The sequence below is a fragment of the Camarhynchus parvulus genome, chromosome 22 (genome assembly GCF_901933205.1).
Source record: "Camarhynchus parvulus chromosome 22, STF_HiC, whole genome shotgun sequence".
In the NCBI taxonomy this organism is placed as follows: Eukaryota; Metazoa; Chordata; class Aves; order Passeriformes; family Thraupidae; genus Camarhynchus; species Camarhynchus parvulus.
Genome location: NC_044592.1, coordinates 1,112,591 through 1,133,740, shown reverse-complemented (window position 1 = coordinate 1,133,740; position 21,150 = coordinate 1,112,591). Strand labels below are relative to the sequence as shown.

General features: G+C 50.7%; 1 protein-coding gene across 1 annotated transcript in view; it reads right to left on the bottom strand.

Annotated features, from left to right (window-relative positions):
* Positions 1 to 21,150, bottom strand: part of LOXL2 (lysyl oxidase like 2) — a 77,076-nt gene that overhangs the window by 17,306 nt on the left and 38,620 nt on the right. The window contains 6 exon segments of the mRNA XM_030964289.1: positions 788 to 953; positions 4,337 to 4,504; positions 5,556 to 5,707; positions 10,873 to 11,056; positions 16,219 to 16,269; positions 16,271 to 16,439. Of these exon segments, the coding sequence (XP_030820149.1) occupies positions 788 to 953; positions 4,337 to 4,504; positions 5,556 to 5,707; positions 10,873 to 11,056; positions 16,219 to 16,269; positions 16,271 to 16,439 (890 nt within the window).

The following is a 21,150-nucleotide window of genomic DNA, read 5'->3' as shown; positions in this document are numbered from 1 at the left end:
TCCCTCCAACCCTGCTGTCTGGTAGTGGGAAGCCATTCCCCCTTATCCCATCATTCCAGCTCCTGATGAAGTTCCCTCACCACTCCCAAAAAGAACAATTTCTCCTGAATATCCAAATTAATCCTACTCTTGAATTTGAGTAGGAAAAGCCTGGGGGGAACCACTGACCATATGGGAGTAGTTGAACTTAAATCCCATGCCATGCCATGCCGTGCCATGCCGTGCCATGCCATCCCATGGATCCCATCCCATAGATCCCATCCCGTCCCATCCCATCCCATAGATCCTATAGATCCCATCCCATAGATCCCATCCTATGGATCCCATCCCATCCCATCCCATCCCATCCCATCGATCCCATAGATCCCATCCATCCCATCCCATAGATCCCATCCCATCCCATAGGTCCCATAGATCCCATAGATCCCATCCCATAGATCCCATCCCATCCCATCCCATAGAACCCATAGATCCCATCCCATCCCATAGATCCCATCCCATCCTATGGATCCCATCCCATCCCATCCCATCCCATCCCATCCCATCCTATGGATCCCATCCCATCCCATCTCATCCGTCCCATGGATCCCATCCCACCCCACCCCACCCCACCCCACCATGGGTCCACCTTCCACAATCCCAGCTCTCTCCAAGCTGCTCTTGGACACTCCCAGGGATGGGGCAGCCACAGCCAGAAGCTCTCAGGGAGTTAAAATTCCGCGCTGTTTTGATGTATCCAGGTCCCCCCGTTCCCCTTGCCCGGGTGGGGTGGATCCCGGTCACTCACTCTCGGAGCAGGACACGCCGGCCCCGAAGCGCCCCCCTCCCCTGGGGCAGGACACGTGGGCGCCGTCGTGCCGGCAGTGGGACAGGGACATCTCTGTCCCCGAGCACTTCACCCCGCTCATCACCACGTCATCGGCGCTGACGTCCCCGTGCCAGTACCACGTTTCCTGGGGAAAAAAAAGGCAGGAAACGGCATTTCACACATTCCTTGGGGGTTAGTGGCTCTTAGGGAAATATTTACCTGCCTGAAGTGGGGATTCTCCCACCAGGGAAGATCAGGGCAAGACCTCACATCCATCAAAGGATGCTGGAACAGGGGACTCAGGGGAGCTGAAGTTTTGTCACCAAGTCCTTAAAAACCTTGAATCCCATCCAGTCCCACCCCATGCCATGGAGAGGGACACCTCTCACCATCCCAGGTTGTTTAAACCTGGTTTTGGGCACTTCCAGGGATGTAGGGGCAGCCACAGCTTCTCTGGGAATTCCATCCCAGGACCTCACCACTGTTCCAGGGAAGAATTCATTCCCAATATCCCGTCTAACTTTGTCCTCTGGCAATGGGGAATTCATTCCCAATATCCCATCTAACTCTGTCCTCTGGCAATGGGGAATTTATTCTCAGTATCCCATCTAACTCTGTCCTCTGGCAGTGGGGAATTTATTCTCAGTATCCCATCTAACTCTGTCCTCTGGCAGTGGGGAATTTATTCCCAATATCCCATCTAACTCTGTCCTCTGGCAGTGGGAAGCCATTCCCCTTGTCCCATCATTCCAGTTCCTGATGAAACTTCCTCTCCTCTCATCATCCCCCAGTTTTACAAAACTCACGGGAATGACACAACAACTCCCAAACCCCAGAACGTGGGAGAAGGAGAGGGGAGAAAGAATCTAAAGAAATCCTCTGAGATCGGTCTGTGCCTGAGCTGGGAGCAGCTTCCAGGAAAAGAACCCCCCAGTGTCCCCCGGCTCCCGTTGCCCCCGGCTGTTTGGGAAGGCTGGGAGTACACAGGGCTGCCCTGTTCTGCACACTGGGGCTTTATGCTCCAGAGCTGGGGCAGCATAAGAGCCTTTTCTGTTCCAAATTCCAGCAGCCTCAGCTCAGGGAAAAAATGCCTTTTCCTCACTGGACTCCCAGGGCTGTGTCAACAGAGCCCGGCAGTCGGAAAGGCCACGCTCAGGGATGTGGAGATCCTCAGCTGCCGGGGTTTGATGGGGGGAAATCAGCTGGAGGAATCCGTTGGAGCAGGGAATGGCTCCAGCAGCACGTGGGCAGCTCCAGCCTCCCTCCTGCTGGGTGTCCCAGCCCTGAGTGTCCCCTGAGGACCTGCAGATCCCTCCCTGGCCGTGGAGAATGGCTGGGATCTGTCCATGAGCCCCCGGTGGCAGAGGTCATGGAATGGTTTGGATGGCTCATCCCATGGGCAGGGACACCTCCCACCAGCCCGGCTCACTCCAAGCCCTGTCCAGCCCAGCCTCGGACACTCCCAGGCGTGGGGCAGAACTGAGGTGTCACTCCTGGCCATGCAGAGGTAGGGAGGGTTTGGGGCAGGGAGGAGCAGGGAATACCAACAATTCATGGAGCTGCACCACAGCAACTCCAGGAGCAAAATCCCATTTTTTCAGGTGACCTGACCCAAATTTGAACCTGACCTCTGCATTTCAGAGAGGAACAAGAACCTGCATGCAGCCACCAGCCCAAGTAGGGATGGGTGAATGTCAGGAAACCTGAGCTGTGAGAAAACAACAGAGAACTCAGGGAAGCAGAATGTTTAAATCCTTAAAAATCTTAAAACTCATCCAGCCCCACCCAGGCAGGGACACCTTCCATTATCCCAGGTTGCTCCAAGCTGGCCTTGGACACTTCCAGGGATGGGACAACCACAGCTCCTCTGGGAATTTCATCCCAGGACCTCACCACAGCCCTACAGCAGAATTTATTCCCAGTGTTCCCTCCAACCCTGCTGTCTGGCAGTGGGAAGCCATTCCCCCTTATCCCATCATTCCAGCTCCTGATGAAGTTCCCTCACTTTTTATCATCCACAGCTCCGTCTACTCCAAATCCCCACCTCCACGGTGTTGTACAAGGAGATCTTACTCTGAAGGTCTTTCCAGCTCCACTCTTTGTTGCGTTTCAGGGTTGTTGATTTCAGGGTTTACCCCAGAACTTCGGATCCCTCCCTGATAATTCCCTCCCAGGTGTGTCAGTCACCTCTCCTTCCCCCTCCCCCCTCCCAGCACTGTCTGTCAATCCTGAGTGATTGGCAGATCCAAAGGATGCCCTCTACCCCCGGGGGCATTGGGCCATCCAGGTGTCCTTTGTCCCTTTGTCCCTCCCTCCTGTCCCTGCTTGGTGGCTCCCTGCCCCTTCCCTGCCCCTCTCCCCGGGGTTCAAAGGAGCAGCAGCCACGGGCTCAGGGAGTTCTGTTGGAGCTGGTGCTGCATTCAGAGGCCTGTGGGCCAGAATAAAGCTCTGGATCCAAACCCTCCATCAGAACCGACTCCTTTCCTTCACCATCGCCTTAAAGCTTCTGCACAGAGGGAAACCTGAGGAGCAGCCCCTGGTATGGGGGGAAGCTCCATCCCAGCACCACCAGAGCTCCTGCAGGCCTGGACTTGTCTGCAGTGCCCAGAGCAGCACCCAGCCAGCCCAAAGTGTCTGTGGGGTGAAACACCACACACCCAGCCAGCCCAAAGTGTCTGTGGGGTGAAACACCACACACCCAGCCAGCCCAAAGTGTCTGTGGGTGAAACACCACACACCCATAGAGCCCAAAGTGTCTGTGGGGTGAAACACCACACACCCAGCCAGCCCAAAGTGTCTGTGGGGTGAAACACCACACACCCAGCGAGCCCAAAGTGTCTGTGGGGTGAAACACCACACACCCAGCCAGCCCAAAGTGTCTGTGGGGTGAAACACACACACCCATAGAGCCCAAAGTGTCTGTGGGGTGAAACACCACACACCCAAGAGCCCAAAGTGCTGAGGGGACACAACCAGTCACTAAAGTGCTGTGGGGTGAAACACCACACACCCATAGAGCCCAAAGTGTCTGTGGGGTGAAACACCACACCCAGCCAGCCCAAAGTGTCTGTGGGGTGAAACACCACACACCCATAGAGCCCAAAGTGTCTGTGGGGTGAAACACCACACACCCATAGAGCCCAAAGTGTCTGTGGGGTGAAACACCACAGTGCTGCTGTTTGGTTCAGCACCAAGGGCCAGACAAGCTCAGGCACGTCCTCTCTGGCTATATTGGTAATTATTCCAATAACTCTTGAAGCTCCTTTTGGAATGACCCTTCCTCCTGGTCCAGCACCCCTAACCCACCCATCCAGATGTGAGGCCCAGGCAGGGGCTGGGTTAGGGTTAGGGTTAGGGTTAAGGTTAGTGCTGGAGTTAGGATTAGGGTTAGGGTTAAGGTTAGGGTTAGGGTTAGGGTTAAGGTTAGGTTCAGGGGTGGACAGGGCTCACCTGGAAGGGTTAGGGTTAGGGTTAGGGTTAGGGTTAGGTTTAAGGTTAGGGTTAGGTTCAGGGGTGGACAGGGCTCACCTGGAAGGCGTGGCTGGCGAAGCCCAGCCCCAGCTGCCGGCACACCACCATGGCCTCCACGGTGCCCCAGTTGTGGCTGCAGACCGTGCCCCACCTCAGGGTCCCGTTGCGCTCGGCCAGCACCTCCACGCGCCCCTCGTAGGGGTTGCGGCCCCCGCTCAGGCGAAGCTGCAGGGTTAAGGACACAGAACCCCTGAATCCTCTGCAAACTTCCCAGGAAAGGGCAACAGGTGTCCATGAAGGTTTTGTTCCCCCAAAGTTTTGGGATCATTGGATGTCCCCATGTGGAATGACCTGGGTGCTGCACAGCAGAAAATTCCCCCTTTAGCATGGAGCTGGAGAAACCCTGGTGAGGAATTTCCCTCCCACCGGGGAATTCTGTCTGGCAAAAAGGAGAGCTGACCTGTAGGGATTCACAGATTGTGACCTTTTAGTTGGGTTTTTGTGCTGGAATCTGCCTCCAGTCAAGGCCTGACATTCCTGACATAGAACTGGCTCATTGACACGTTGGCTGTGAATGAAACATCCACAGGGTGGATGAGGAGTGAGGAAAAGATGAACGCATTCCCAAATCTTTCACAGGAACAATGACTCAGGGCACTCTGGCTGTGCAGCACCGTGTCCCATCTTTGTGTGGGATCAGGAGGGGCTCCCCAAGGGGAAGGCACTGGGGAACCATCCAGGGATGGAGCAGCACTGGGAGTCTCCTCCGGGCTTGGGCTCAGGGAGTTCAGCTCTTCTCCCACTTCGGCAGGGGATGGTCCAGCCAAGCCCAGCAGTTCAGTGGGTTGGACCAGCTGCAGGAATTCCTTGGGAAAGCTTTCCTTCCCTGCTCCTTTAGACCTTTGGAAGGAGCACTCACAGGAATCTGTGTCTGGTTCATGCACTTAGCACAGAATCATCGAATGGTTGCATTGGAAAAGGTTGAAAATTGGGTTAAAAATCATCCAGTGCCACCTCCTGCCATAGGCAGGGACCTTCCACCATCCCCGGTTGCTCCAAGCCCCTTCCAACCTGGCCTTCCTCATTTTCAGGACTCTGAGACGAGTCCAGAGGAGCTCAAAACCCACATAAAATGCGACACTCATGCTCATTTCCCCCCCTTTTTTAGGTAAAACCTGAATTAAATACTCACGGCTTGGCTGAAATGATTCCTGCCCCATTCCTGCCCACAATTCCCACCCAAAATTCCCTCCCACCTGGATCCGCAGCTCCTCACCTGGTTCTGGAAGCCCATGGCTGGCACGTTGCACCTCACAGCAGCATCTTCCTCGTGGTTGCAGCCCTGGGACTCGGTGTTGAACTTGCAGTCTGTGACTGACTTCTCAAAGCCCGTGCAGTCGATCTCGTTCAGGTGGATGGGTCCCATTCCTTGGGGAAAAAATAGGGAAAAAAGTCCTTTGGTGTGGTGAGGGAACACCCCAGCAGGTTGTGAACACCACAGTGACCTCCAGCATTCAAAACTTGGAAAAAATCTGCTGATTTTTTTGCAAAAATAAAACAAAAATCTGTGAAATTATTGTTAGAATGTCACCATTAAATTCTTTCCAGTATTCTCTGCGACTCAAGCATGCGAGAATCCCAGGAAAAACCAAGTTTCCACTGTTTCATAATTTACAAACTTCAGCTGTAGGGATTCACAAATTGTGACCTTTTGGCTGGGTCTTTGTGCTGGAATCTGCTTCCAGTCAAGGCCTGAAATTCCTGACACAGAACTGGGACACTGACACGTTGGCTGTGAATGAAACATCCACAGGGTGGATGAGGAGTCAGGAAAAGAAATCTGGGGCAGGTCGAGGCTTCCAGCACTGAGGGAAACAGCAGAGAACAACTGCAGAGAATGGGCTCGAGGTGCCGGCAGAAAAATGGAATAATTTGGGTCTTCCCAGCACGAGCAGCAGCAGAAAATTGGAATTTCCTTCAGAAAAGCATGGAAGGGAATGATCCTCCTGCAAAACTCAGCTCCTGCTTCTAAAACTGGTTAGAAAGAGCAACAAGGCAGAGATGTGAATGTGTTGGGTTTAATTTCACCCACAATTTATTAATGGGGTTTGGGCAGCTTGGCCAGCCCCGTGTCCACCCCTCACACCACAGCTGGACAGGGTGGGAGGACATTCCTGGGGGAGGCTGCTGGGAATGGGAATCTTGTGCCTTTTTTTTGCCTTTCTCTCATTAAAACCCTGTTTGTGGTTCCCATCTGGAGCTGGCAGCACTTCCCGGTCATTCTGCAGCCACCAAAGGGCTGAGGAGGAGGAAAGCCCGGGCCAGAAGTGGAGGGAGAAGCTCCAGGAATGCAGGAGGGAGCCAGGCCAACATTCCCAGCCTGGCAAAGCCATTCCAGTGGGATGACAAGGATGACAAAGATGACAAGGATGACAAGGATGACAAAGATGACAAAGATGACAAAGGACAAGGGCAGGGCCTCTCTGAGCCAGAGAACCCTGGCAGGGCTGCTCTTCTCGGGGAAATTATGGCACATGGGGGCACAGAAATGGAGCCAAATGCTGAAATGTGAGGAAAATTGTATTTCCTCCGATGCCATTGCACTTAGAAATCCCCAGGATTAGGCCTGTCCATCCAACATTTGCCTTCACCTACTCCTTGGAGTTTAATTCCATGTTCTCCCTCCCAGGATATCGACACATCCACGTGTCACCGTCATATTTTCTGAAAAATCTCTTTGCCCAGGATTCTTCTCCTGGGAAGATCAGAAGCCTCAAAAAAAAAAAAAAAAGAAAAAAAAAGAAAAAAAAGAAAACAAACAAAGAGAGAGAAAACAATAATTATCTGATTTGCTTCTCCTGTGTTTTGCTGTTTTGGAATGTGGTTGAGATTGTTTATCCAACATGCGAATTGTTTTCATTTAATGACCAATCACAGTCCAGCTGTGTTGGGACTCTGGAAGGAGTCACGAGTTTTTCTTTATTATCTTTTAGCCTTCTGTCTGTATCTTTTCCCTATTCTTCAGTGTAGTTTAGTCTAGTATTTTTTAATATAAGATAGATAATAAAATAATGAATTAGCCTTCTAAAAACATGGAGCCACATGCATCATTCCTCCCTTCGATGGGCGTCTCTGAAAATACCACATCCAAAAAATGTGAAGATACCGAGCTCTGGGCTCAGTGTCTCCTCCTCTTGTGGAAATAAGGGTGAATTGTTTAATCTGGGTCTATGAAAGGTGGATAAACCCTCCTGCCACACCCTGAGCTCTGTGGAAGGCACTGCTCTCCCAGTTTGTCTTAGCTTTCTCCAGGCAGCACTGACAGAACCAGAGGACACCGTCTCAAGCTGTGCCAAGGGAAATATCATAGGTTGGATATTAGGAAAAAGTTTTTTATGGAAAGAGTGATAAAGTCTGGAATGGCTGCATGAGGAGGTGGTGGAGTCACCATGGTGGTTAAACACACCAGGTGGGTGTGTTTAACAAAGCCTGGATGTGGCACTGGGTGCCAGGGTTTGGGTGAGGGGTTGGGGCTGGGTTGGACTCGATGATTTTGAAGGTCTCTTCCAACCCAGTGATTCTGTGATTCTGTGAATTCTGTGAATTCTGTGATTCTGTGAATTCTGTGAATTCTGTGAATTCTGTGAAACTGGGACTCCCAGTTCAGCCACTGGGAGCTGATTCAGCCTGTGAAATCCAACCTCCCACACCCATGGTGATGCTGCTCCTCCAAAGCACCCTCAGAAAACCCAAATCCCCTGGGATGCAGCTGGAACAGAATCAAGTGTAAACAGGGACACGGCTCCCTGAGCATCCAGGGCCAGAAAAATCTCCTTTTCCAACCAAAACGTGACCCTCTGGCTGCTGGAGGGACATCACCCACCCCAAGGGACGCTCCTGACACGGAGCACTGATGGATGAGCAAAAGGGAAAGGAAAAAAATGGAAAGGGAAGCGTGTGGGAAGGCAGGGGGAGATTCCAGGCCGTGGAACAGCGCGTTCCACGTTCTCCTCCCTCACGTGGCAGCCCCAGGATGATGAAGCTGTTTCCTACATGCCCTTAAACACATCAGCAAATTCCAGCCCGCCACAAAGAGGGTTTTTGGCAAATCCAGTGGATTTGGTCAAGTTTTAAAGCTTCCCAGACTCAGGACACCCACGTGTTTTTTCCTTCTCTCCCCTTCTCTAAGCTGAAGGAATTTCCCCCACTCCTTCATTCTCAAATTTCCCCCCATTCCTTTATTTTCAAATTTTCCCCCATTCCTTTAATCTCAAAATTTCTCTCATTCCTTTCTTTTCAAATTTTCCCCCATTCCTTTAGTCTCAAAATTTCCCCACTTCCCTTATTCTCACAACCCAGATTTGGTGTAAATTTTTTTTTTTGTTACTTTTACAACAAGGATTTGGTGTCTTTTTGGGTGTTTTTTTGGGATTATTCTCACAAGGGCTTGGTGTCATTTTCTTTTTTTTGGTTATTCTCCCAAGGGTTTGGTGTCTTTTTTTTTGGTTATTCTGACAACAAGGGCTTGGTGTCTTTTTTTGGTTATTCCCACAAGGTCATGGTTGTCTTCTGGGTTTTTTGTTTTGGTTTGGTTTGGTTTGGTTTTTTTTGGTTATTTTCACAAACAAGGATTTAGTTTAAATTTTTTAATTTTTAAATTTTCTATTCTCACAACAAGGGTTTGCTGTATTTTTTTTTTATTTCCATCCCGGGAACAGGGTGTGAGAATCACCAGGTGGTTTCAGTTCATCTTTGGCCATGTTTGGGATTTAAACCAACTCCCAAACACAGGAAATCCAAACCCAAACCTGGCTCTGAGCTGTTCAAATGCCCTTCTATTTATAATGAGCTAAATTACTGTCCTGCTCTTAAATTAGACTGTTTGAAGTCTGACTCCAGGACTCACTTTTTGCCAGGAACCTTCTAGTAATGAATTACATCATGGTGTGGTTCTGGAGACCTCAAAGGGAATTTCAGAGCAGCAGATGAGATAATTAAGAATTAATTACTGGAAAATTGATGAGTTGTTAAGAATTAATTACTGGGATGCTGAGTTTGACCTTTTGCTCAGGAACAGCTGCCTGAGCAAAAGGTCAAACTCAGCATCCCCAGGCTTTTTTTTTAGGGAATCTTTTTAAGTCACAGAATTCCAGTCTGGCCCCGAGAGACTTAGTAAGGTTAGGGAAGAAATTCCTGGTCCTCAAATTGAACATCCCGATGAAAATCCACCGTGCCCTGAGTTATGGGATGTTCCTGGGGGTGGAACATCCCTTAATTCAGGGCACCAGTGAAAGGAATGAGGGATTTGTCTGTACAAACAAGCTGTGGGTCTGCTGCTGAATAGAACTGGATACTGAGAGATGAAAGAAACAATGGGAGGAACCATAAATTCTATGGGAATTTCACTGATGGACACAAGGAAAAGACATTAGAATACATTAGAAGGGGGATGCATTAGAAGGGAGTCTGGATTAGGGGATTTGGGAAGCCTGTGCCTCTCAAGTACCTCAGCCAATGGGGAATGAGAGAGAAAAATTAGGATTAAAAGGAGTCTGCATCCTCAAAAAATTTGAGGGACCCCATGGCCTCTCCCTTTGTTTGAATAAAGTACCAGGACACCTCTGTCTCCTTTTTTGGACATAAACCTGGTGTTTGGTGGATGAATCTGGTGTTTGGGGGTGAATTTGGTGCTTGGAGATTAATTTGGGGATGAATTTGGTGTTTAGGGATGAATTTGGTGTTTGGTGTATGGGGATGAATTTGGGGATGAATTTGGTGTCAGGTGCTTGGGGATGAATTTGGTGTCTGGTGTTTGGGGATGAATTTGGGGAAGAATTTGGTGTTTGGTGGATGAATTTGGTGTTTGGTGGATGAATTTGGTGTCAGGTGTTTGGGGATGAATTCTCCCAAGCCCAGGGCTCCCTGGAGTGTGGTGGAGCTCCCTGGGTGTGGTGGAGCTCCCTGGGGTGTGGTGGAGCTCCCTGGAGCTGAGGTGGAGCTCCCTGGGGTGTGGTGGAGCTCCCTGGAGCTGTGGTGGAGCTCCCTGGGGTGTGGTGGAGCTCTCTGGAGTGTAGTGGAGCTCCCTGGGGTGTGTTGGAGCTCCCTGGGGTGTGGTGGAGCTCCCTGGAGCTGTGGTGGAGCTCCCTGGGGTGTGGTGGAGCTCCCTGGAGCTGTGGTGGAGCTCCCTGGGCTGTGGTGGAGCTCCCTGGGGTGTGGTGGAGCTCCCTGGAGCTGTGGTGGAGCTCCCTGGAGTGTGGTGGAGCTCCTTGGAGTGTGGTGGAGCTCTCTGGAGCTGAGGTGGAGCTCCCTGGGGTGTGGTGGAGCTCCCTAGGGTGTGGTGGAGCTCCCTGGAGCTGTGGTGGAGCTCCCTGGGGTGTGGTGGAGCTCCCTGGATTGTGGTGGAGCTCCCTGGAGCTGTGTTGGAGCTCCCTGGAGTGTGGTGGAGCTCCCTGGAGCTGAGGTGGAGCTCCCTGGGGTGTGGTGGAGCTCCCTGGAGCTGAGGTAGAGCTCCCTGGAGCTGAGGTAGAGCTCCCTGGGGTGTGGTGGAGCTCCTTGGGGTGTGGTGGAGCTCCCTGGGGTGTGGTGGAGCTCACCTTGGCCCAGCCTGGCTCCCGTGATGGCCTCCTTGGCGCTGCCAAAGCCCAGCTCCCGGCACACCACGCTGGCCGACACCAGGTTCCAGTTGTCGTCGCACACCGTGCCCCACTCCCCGTTCTTCAGCACCTCCACGCGGCCTTCGCCCGTGTTGGCTCCTCCCTTCAGCCTCACCAGGGGCTGCTGCAAGACACAGACACAGGAGCGGTGATGCCCTTTGGGTTTTGCCTTTGTTATAAATGCAGAATTCACAGAATCACAGAATCACAGATTCACAGAATCACAGAATCACAGAATCAGAGAATCAGAGAATCACAGAATCACAGAATTCACAGAATTCACAGAATTCACAGAATCACAGAATTCACAGAATCACAGATTCACAGAATTCACAGAATCACAGATTCACAGAATTCACAGAATTCACAGAATCACAGAATTCACAGAATTCACAGAATCACAGATTCACAGAATCACAGATTCACAGAATCACAGAATCACAGAATCACTGGGTTGGAAGAGACCTTCAGGCTCATCCAGTCCAGCCCAGCCCCAACCCCTCACCCAAACCCTGGCACCCAGTGCCACATGCAGGCTTTGTTAAACACCCCCAGGGATGGGGACTGCACCACCTCCCCGGGCAGAACATTCCAGAACTTGATCACTCTTTCCATAAAAAACTTTTCCCTGATATCCAGCCTGTATTTCCCTTGGCACAGCTTGAGGCTGTGTGCTCTGGTTCTGTCAGTGCTGCTGGAGAAAGAGCCCAGCCCCAGCTGAGTGCACCCACCTCTCAGGGAGTTGTAGAGATAATAGCAGAAATAAAAGTAAAGTTATTGTTACATTATACATATAGAATTCATCTTAATATTTGCAAAAAGCCATCAATATAATATGTAAGCCCTGTGGAGAGCAACTGAGGGAGCTGGGGGTGCTCAGCCTGGAGAAAAGGAGACTCAGGGGTGACCCCATCCCTCCCTACAGCTCCCTAGGGTGGGCTCAGCTGGGGCTGGGCTCTTTCTCCAGCAGCACTGACACAACCAGAGCACACAGCCTCAAGCTGCGCCAAGGGAAATACAGGTTGGATATTAGGGAAAAGTTTTTAATTAAAACAGTGATAAAGTTCTGCCCGGGGAGGTGGTGCAGTCCCCATCCCTGGGGGTGTTTAACAAAGCCTGGATGTGGCACTGGGTGCCAGGGTTTGGGTGAGGTGCTGGGGCTGGGCTGGACTCGATCTTGGAGGTCTCCTCCAACCCAGTGATTCTGTGAATTAACAAAAACTTGGACATCATAGCAGCAGTAGCTGATGTAGTTATGAGTGGGCTGTCTGTTTAGTCAGGATAACATCCAGTGAACATTTAGTGAAGACCCTACTATTGATACACCAACTATCAGCATCTAAAGAAAACACAGACCAAAGCCCAAATTAAAAGTAGTAAAAAAAACCAGACCAAAAGCACAGCCAAGAAACAAATGCTCTAAAAAACAAACCCAAGGTGGGGCCATGCAAAATATTCCTAGAATATGAAAACTAGATTATAGAAAAATGTGAATATACATAAAAGTCTATGAATATACAACAAGCTAATATAATTTTAAAAATATTTAAAAACTATCTCCAAAGATAACAGTATACTCTTAACTAAATACCAAACACCCAACAGTTTTTAACCCTTTGCTTTATTTCTGCCTCCTATTGTCTTTTTATTAAATTTTTAAAATTTTACTAGGAAAGTAAACCCCATTTTTGACACTTTTTTTCCCCTTTGATATGTTCTCTGTATTCTTCACACATATATTTGGAGCTCTGTAGCCTATTGCATTAGTAGGTACTTTTCCCAGTACTTTTCCATGGCCCTTCCCTAGGCAGAAAGACAAAACAAATTCCACAGCTCCGAGCCCTGGGAGCTGCAGGGCCCCAGTCCTGTCTTGGTTTTTCCCGGGAGCCAAGGCCCAGAACAACTTTTTGAGGTACAATTTTATGGATAAAACGCAGCCAGTGTTCAAGGGAAAACTCCAGAGAAGGGGGGGAAATTTGCATCACCACTTGCCCTCTTAATTAGTGCCTTTTATCAATTATGCTAATATCCTAAACTCTATAAATATGCACTATTTATAAATATGTACCCCCTGTAGATACTCATCCTTGTGAGGGTGTTTTGTGGACATCTTTCCATAACTGCTCTTAAAGGCTTCAAATAAAGATCCTCTTTTGTATTCCCCCGTACTAAAATTGTCTCAAGTTTCCTTTCCAGGTTGGGAAAAAGGCAACAGTGGGGTCACTTCCATCCTTTGCAGGGCTTATTTATGGAAATCTGGGCCTAAATATTATCACAGAATCACTCGAGACACCTTAAAAAATCCATCACATAATTCCAATGCCTGAAAGTGCTGGATGAAAGGAGATTTTTATCTGCAAAGATTTTGGTGAGCATGGATTTGCTTCTCACACCTCACGTGTGGGCAGAGAATAAAAAACCCCATCCCAGTTCTCTGCAGGTGCTTGGATTTAGGAACCTTTTTCCATCCTGGAAAAAATGGGAAAAAAACCCCATTTCTTGTATTCCTTGGGAGCCTTGCAGGAGGGTTGGGAATGGCCCTGAGCTCACCAGTGCCCAGCTCGCACCCCTGGCTGCCCTAAAGAAGTTTATTTGCTGTTCACACCTCCAGCCCTGGCTTAATCCAGGACCAACGTTGAGCTCAAGCCCTAGAAAACCCGCCTGAGCGCTCCGTTCTGACCAATAATAATACATAATAAATAATAATGAAAAGATAAATAAGAAATGAAAAGAGGAATGAAAAATCTGACATTTGCAGTCAGAAATGCCCAGCTGAGTGGCAGCTCCAGTTCCTCTCCTTTCTGGGTTTATAATATAATATAGTTATACATAATTTAGTTAAATATAATTTAGTTGTTATCTGTTAATCACCCACTCCTCTCTCCAGTGCCAAGCAGGGAGCTGCCAGTTCCTGCTGCACCCAGGAGCTGCCTTGAGGTGGTGAGAGCAAAGCTTTAGGTTTGGGAACACCAAAAATCCTTTGCTTTTCCAACTGGGATCATGCCTGGCTTAATCCAGGGCCAACACTGAGCTCAAGCCCTAGAAAACCTGCCTGAGTGCTCCGTTCTGACCAATCATAATATATAAACAATATATAATAAATAATAATGAAAAGATAAATAAGAAATGAAAAGAGGAATAAAAAATCTGACATTTGCAGTCAGAAATGCCCAGCTGAGTGGCAGCTCCAGTTCCTCTCATTTCTGGGTTTATAATACAAAATAGTTATACATAATTTAGTTAAATACAATTTATATATAATATAGTTAAATATAATTTAGTTGTTATCTATTAATCACCCACTCCTCTCTCCATTGCCAAGCAGGGAGCTGCCAGTTCCTGCTGCACCCAAGAGCTGCCTTGAGGTGGTGAGAGCAAAGTTTTAAGTTTGGGAACACCAAAGATCCTTTGCTTTTCCAACTGGGATCACGCCTGGAGCTTTTTCTCCAGGCTGGGGTCGCACCAAGGACAGGCAAAGCCCAAACAAAGGCTTAAGGAATTACTTGGCAGCGCGTGCGGCTCGGGAGATTAACAATGATTTACAAAACCTTTCACCTCCCGGGCCTAAATCCTGCAAGCTCTGCTGCAGGGAAGAGCCTGGCATCCAGGCAGGGATTGCTTCATTCCCACCAATGATTATTCCCATTATTGGCACCTGGGAAGGGCCCAGAGACCCCCTTAAAACACCCAGGTTCAGCCCCAAAATCCAAATGGTCACAATTTCACAAATCCACAAAATTCTCCAATGGAAACCTCCGGGATTCCCCATCCATCCCAAGGCTGCAGCTGGAAAGTTTCCCCTGGCACCCCCTAGCCCGTGTTTGCGGCTTGTTAAGCTGCCCTCTCCTACCCCTGACACTGGGAACGACCAATTCCAGCCTTGTTTTCCAACATTTTTGCATCTCCTGGGATTTTTACGCCCTGCTCAGCGCTCTCCTCCTCGCTAGACTAAACAAACCCGGCTTTCCAAGCTCCCCGTGTTTTCCGAGTCTCCCCCCAGGGCATTTCCTCGTGCAGGACACGGAGGTGGAGGAAATGGCAGCTGATTTCCACAGGGTGATTCCAGCAGAATCCCAGAGCCTGTGGAACAGCACGGCCGGGCACGAGTTCAGCTGGCTCAGAGCAGCTCCAGCAGGAGCGTGACCCAGGGAATTCCTCGCTCCTCTCTCCCAGCTCTGCCAGCTGCCCCGGGAGCTGCTCTCCCACCCTTTGGAGGCGGGAGATGGAGGGAAGAACCTGGAATTTGGGAGGGTGGGAGCTCAGCTGGGGGTGCAGGGAGGCGGGAATTGCAGAGGGGACGCTGTGGGAGTTGGTGGTGAACGTTACACCCCCAGGGGGTTCCTGCTCTAATTGGCAGCTGGGTGGGATATTGGGAAGGAATTCCTCCCTGGGGAGGGTGGTGAGGGGCTGGATGGAATTCCCAGAGCAGCTGTGGCTGCCCCGGGATCCCTGGAAGTGTCACAGGCCAGGCTGGACAGGGCTTGGAGCAGCCTGGGACAGTGGAGGTGTCCCTGCCCATGGCTGGGGTGGAATGGGATGGACTTTGAGGTCCCTGCCAACCCAAACCATGCCACAGTTCTGTTTTCACATCTCTCAGCGGATGCTGCAGGAACAGCCCTGAGCTCTGGGAACCTGCTGGGCAGGAAGGCCTGGAAGGACAGGAGACAGACACGTTTCATGGAAAATCCTTTCCTTAGGATTTTTCCTCCCGAGAAGCTGAGAGGCCTCAGGAACAAAATGTAAGCAATGGTTATCTGCTGCTGTGGGATGCAACAGGTGCATCTGTGATTGGTCTCATGTGGTTGTTTCTAATTAATGGCCAATCGCAGCCCAGCTGGCTCGGACTCTGTCCGAGCCACAAGCCTTTGTTATTCCTTCTTTCTTTTGCTATTCTTAGCCAGCCTTGTGATGAAATCCTTTCTTTTATTCTTTTAGCATAGCTTTGATATAATATATATAGTAAAATAATAAATCAGCCTTCTGAAACATGGAGTCGGATCTCTTCCCTCATCCTCGGACCCCTGTGAACACGGTCACAGGACAGGACACAGGGAATGGCTTCCCCCTGCCAGAGTGAAGGGACAGATGAGATTTCGGGAAGGAATTCCTCCCTGGAACAGCGGTGAGGTCCTGGGATGCAATTCCCAGGGAAGCTGCCTCATCCCGGGAAGTGCCCAAGGCCAGGTGGGAACAAGCCCAGCAGAAAGCATCCTGCCCATGGCAGGGGGTGGGACCAGACGGTTTTTAGGGTTTTCCCAAGCCATTCTGGGGCTGCTCCCTGCTCACCTCCTGCCTGAAGGCCTTTCGGAAGCTGCTGTGGCTGCTGGGGGCGAAGGCTGCGGCCGGGCACGCAGCTGACGACCGCGGGCATCCCGTTGTCACAGCTGCCGTTCTTCCCTGCGCCCGTCAGGTGGTTCCCCAGTTTGCAGCTGGAAATGTGGGCCTCGCTCCCGCTGCACTCCATGGAGTAAGCCCAGTAGTGCTGCTTCCTTCTGCTGGCAAACATCCTGAACGGAGTTAAGGGGAAGGGGAGAAGTTAGGGATCTGTAAACAAGATGGATTTTGCTAAATTTTGGGAGGAAAAATGCCCCAGGATGAAGTGAGGATTGGACAGGATTATTTGGAGGCTGATCTGTTCATCCACACCATGACTCTGTTGAGGCGTCACTTAAGCTTGGAAAAGACCTCCACGATCATCAAGTCCAACCACTTTAAAGGAAATAAATCCCTGCAAGAACTAAAAAGTCTGAGTAGGAATCAAAGGTGCAGCTCCAGCAAATGACACATTCCCAGGAGTGCAGATCCCATCCAAGGCAGGGACGGGGATCAGCTAATTCCAAATGGACCAAGGGGATTTGTGCGGATAACTGGGCTGGAGAGCCCCCAGAAAAAGCCTCCCCGTTTTGCTGCCCAGCAGCTATCAGCTGGGATTGGGAAAAATCCAAAGCCTCTCTGAGTCTGTGTTAACAACCCGAGAGCAATTTCCGAGAGCACGAGCAATTCCCCTGCTGGCTTGTTCGCAGCAGAGCAGCTTGGCAGCAGCTCCTGCTTCTCACTCCCAAACTTCCTGGAGCTGCTCCAGGCACTCCTGAGGAGGAAGGGGCACGTGTGATAAACTGGGAAGGGAAGGGATCCAGCTCCATCCTGACTGGGAGGCCGCTGGGCTGGAGAGGAATGGAAATGTGGGTCAGGTCAGCCTCAGAAAGGAGTGAAAAGCAGGGAAGGCTCAGGGGAGCCCACGCCCTGCTGGGATCTCCACGTGGCTCTGCGTGATCCCAGGGCTGCTCCTCATTCCAGGAATCTCTGCCACGTAGAGCTGGGATCCAGGGATGAGCTGTGATAAATGGCACGGCAAGGTGGGTGGAATCTGGGGAGAAAAAGCAGCAGTTCTGCTTTGCTGCAGCAGAAAGAGCCTGGGAGCAGCTGGAGAGGGGCAAAGAGCCTTTCTGAGGGGCCTTTTGGGGACTCCACTGAGCAGGTCCAGCCTTTCCCAGGTTTTCCATTTAGGATTTAGATTTCGCAGGGTCACGGCTGTTTGAGGGGACACTTTTCTCCCCTGTGCTCACTGGGCTCTGCTGCCCAGCTCAGCATTTCTCCAGGCTCTCCTGGCTCCCAGCCTCCCACTAATCCTTCCTGGAACCCGACCTGCCTGGGCTGAGGCTGGGCATGGATCCAGGCTGGAGAGGGAGCTGCAGCTGCATCCCATGATGCTGGGAAAGCATGAAGCGGGGCTGAGATCCATCTCAGGGAACAGCAGCAGGACCCTGCCTGACCTGTGGGGAACAGTGGCTGCCAGAACCCACCTCTGGCACAGCACAGCTGTCAGGGACTCCCTGAATTGAGGGAAAAAAAAAGGATGGGAAAACAGGAATAGAGTTACAATTTAAAAAATAAAGCCAGGGAAGATGGAATAGAAAGCAGCCACTTCCCAGCCATGCTCAGGACAGAAGGGAGGACCTGAAGGAGCATTTTCATCCTTCACAAACAGGTCCAGAGAGCTCCATGAACTCCAGAGCAGACAAGAACCAGCCTGACTTAGGGAAGCAGAGATGGGGATGCCTTAGAATAGCAAACAATGACCTCATCCTGGAAATTTCATGAGGCATCCACATCTGGATGGAATTAACAGCCCTCGGGAGGCTGGGGAGAAATAAAACCCCACCTCATGTCCCCAGACTGAATCTATGTTAAAAAAGCAGAATTCAGCTGATCTTTACAGCCAGAATCTCAGGGCTTTGCTGATGTTTTGTTTTTAACACAAAAGGGTCCAGCTGGGATCAGTGGGAGCCCAGGGCGATGCTGCTCAGGTCAGAGGTGGGAATGAACATTCCTGCTGGGAGAGTTCGGCCAATTCCAGGTCAAGCTGGAATTCAAACCATTTCTGCTGGTGAGGAGAGAGGGATTTTCATCCCAGAAAAGCTTTGAACAAAGCCCAAGTGGAGCTCTGTGGGAAGGGTTGGTTAAGGAGCACTCAGGATATTCCACGATTCCATGACTTGGGGAGCGGAGAACAAATCATTGCACACAAACCCCAGGAGAATTCACCCGAATCCCACTGAGCAGAGGCTGGGGAGCTTCTCCTCGGGGCTGTGAGCAGAGGTTTCAACCCTTGGGAAACTCCTGAAGTTATCAAGGTGCTGCCTTCAGCCTCAGGGAGGAGGGAGGGAAGCCAGGCCCACCAAAACCCTTCAGATCCCAGATTTTCCAGGGGAAAAAACCCCAGGAGGTTCCTACTGCAAATACTGAAGTGATGAGCTGCCCAGCTCCTCTGACTGGGTTTGTGTCGGGGTGAGCAGACTGGCTCAGGTGGGAGTAGCTGTTTGATCCTGGAGCCATTTCTTTGTCAAGCCACAAAGGCCTCAAAAAGGCAGCAGGTCCGTCTCACTGATCCCAAATTTCTCCTCTCTCCATCAGCAAAATGCATTAAATTCTGCTTTCCCAGCCAGAGCAGGAACTGGGAGGAGGAGTTACAGCAATTCCTATATAAAAGCCACTGTGAGGAATGAACAAGAGCAGGGACTCAACTTTAGATTTGTTTCATTTCCGAACATAAATTGTGCTGTCAGCTCCAGAGGCCGAGTTACAGTCAGGAATAAACCCCTGGCAGCGGGACAACGATGAGCTCACTTGTTTTCTTTTGAGCAAGATCCATCTGCAAATCATTTCACCTCCCAGCACTGTGCAGGAGCAGAGCTGGGCACTGGGATGGGGGCATGTGGGAAGGGGCAGCCTTGGCCAGCAGAAACCTGATCCCAGCTTTTCCCCTGGCTGTGGAGGAGGAGTGGGGAAGGATCTGCTCCAGGGAGAAGGGGATTCTCAAATTAAAGGGAGGAATGAGGAGAAAGGACTTTTCTGCAGCTTCACATTCATGGGGAGAGGGGGTTTAGTTCAGGATGAGCTTTTCCCTCTCCAGAACAAACCCTGTGGGACAAGCATCCCCTGGCCCAGGTGAGAAGGTGCCACTGGTCATCATCCCAGTGCCTTGACCACAAAGCCAAGGTGGTTCCCAGCCCAGAACTGGGAGCTTTCCCAGTAACACCAGCTGAACACGATGCACCCGCCCATAACACAGAGGGAAGCAGCCCAAGGAAGAATTCAGCTTTTAAACGCTGCTGACAAACAAAACTGTGCAGCTGCCAAAGCTTTACAAGCCTCTCCCATCCAATAAAATGCCATCTCCATTTTTTTTTTCCAACCTGGGATAATGTTCAGCGTGTTTTCCAAAATATTTGTGGGTGCTGGAGCCCAGCAAGGCCGAAAACAAGGAAAGGGAGGGAGGTCTTGGGGCACTGAGGCTCTTCAGCAGCGGAGATCTCCTGGGCTGGGATTTGGGAGCTCTTCATATTCCTAATTCCAGCTCAGTTCAGTGGGATTTTCAGCAGTGCTGAGTTGCTGCTGAACAACCTTCTGTCAGTCTTTCCACTTCCATGTGTCCCAGAGACAGGACAGCTCCTGAGCACACTTTTATTTAAGGCAGATGGCTCCAGATGCTGCAGTTAATGCTTTTCTTGGAAAGGCCACAACTGGAAGCAGGAAAAATCTACTTTGTCTGTCTGGAGGTAATTTATTCCCTGCTCCTGCCGGGGATGGGAATCTCAGGGATGGATTTGAAATGTGCTGCACTGGTGGAAGCAAACCCTCCTGAAACTGGTGTCCAGGGCAACGAATTCCCTGCTCATCTCCCTGAATTCCAGTGGGTTCTTTATTCCTGACTTTCCCCGTGTGGCTTTGGGCTATTCCAAGCCAAGGATCTCTCCAGCAGATCAGGAGAAATGAAAGAAATGAATCATGGGCAGGCTGATGCAGAGGGAATGTTCAGAAATAGCAGTTCCACAGGCCAGAAGGAGCAGGCAGGAAAACCTCAGCTCCTGCCTGGGGCCTTCAGCCCTCCCCTGGAGCAGCCGCTGCTTCCCCGCTCCCCAGGTCACAGAGCAGCAAAGGAACCAGACAGAATTTCATTTAAACTCTTTTACATCTGCCTCAGGGTGTTTTTCCTGTGGAACAGTGTGGGAAGAGCCCAGTCTGGGATGAGGCTTGGTGACAAAAAGCAAACAGAAGCAACGACAACAAAAAGCGTCCAGAGCTCCTGGCTCCCAAGGAACAGGAAACACGGCCTTTCTGCTTGCAGCTCTGGAAAACACAATGTTCTCCCTATAAATCACTGCTTTCCTCCTTCATTTTAAAGGAATCTGCACAGGTAGGGAGGAAAAGCAGCACTAAGATCACAGAGAACCCTTTTCCCAGCACCTACTGGGATGCACAGACAGGAATTGCACTCAGGGCGAGAAGGAGGAACCTGGGCACAAGGAAGCACAAAAATGCTCATTTTTTTCCAACTTTTTTGGAGCTTCCAGCACATCCAGAACTGATCCCACTTCTGGATTTCTGCACAGTGATAGGGTGAGCATTTGGAGACTTTACATTATGGAATGACAGGACACAGGGAATGGCTTCAAACTGACAGAGGGCAGGGTGAGCTGGGATATGGAGGAGGAATTCCTGCCTGGGAGGGTGGGGAGGGGCTGGGATGGAATTCCCAGAGAAGCTGTGGCTGCCCCTGGATCCCTGGAAGTGTCCAAGGCCAGGCTGGAGCAAAGTGGTCTCATGGAAGGCGGCCCTGCCATGGCAGGGGTGGGACTGGATGGGCTGCAAGTCCCCTCCAACCCAAACCATTCCATGATTTTCTCACAGCTGATGGATTTACTGGCACAGTGGGAG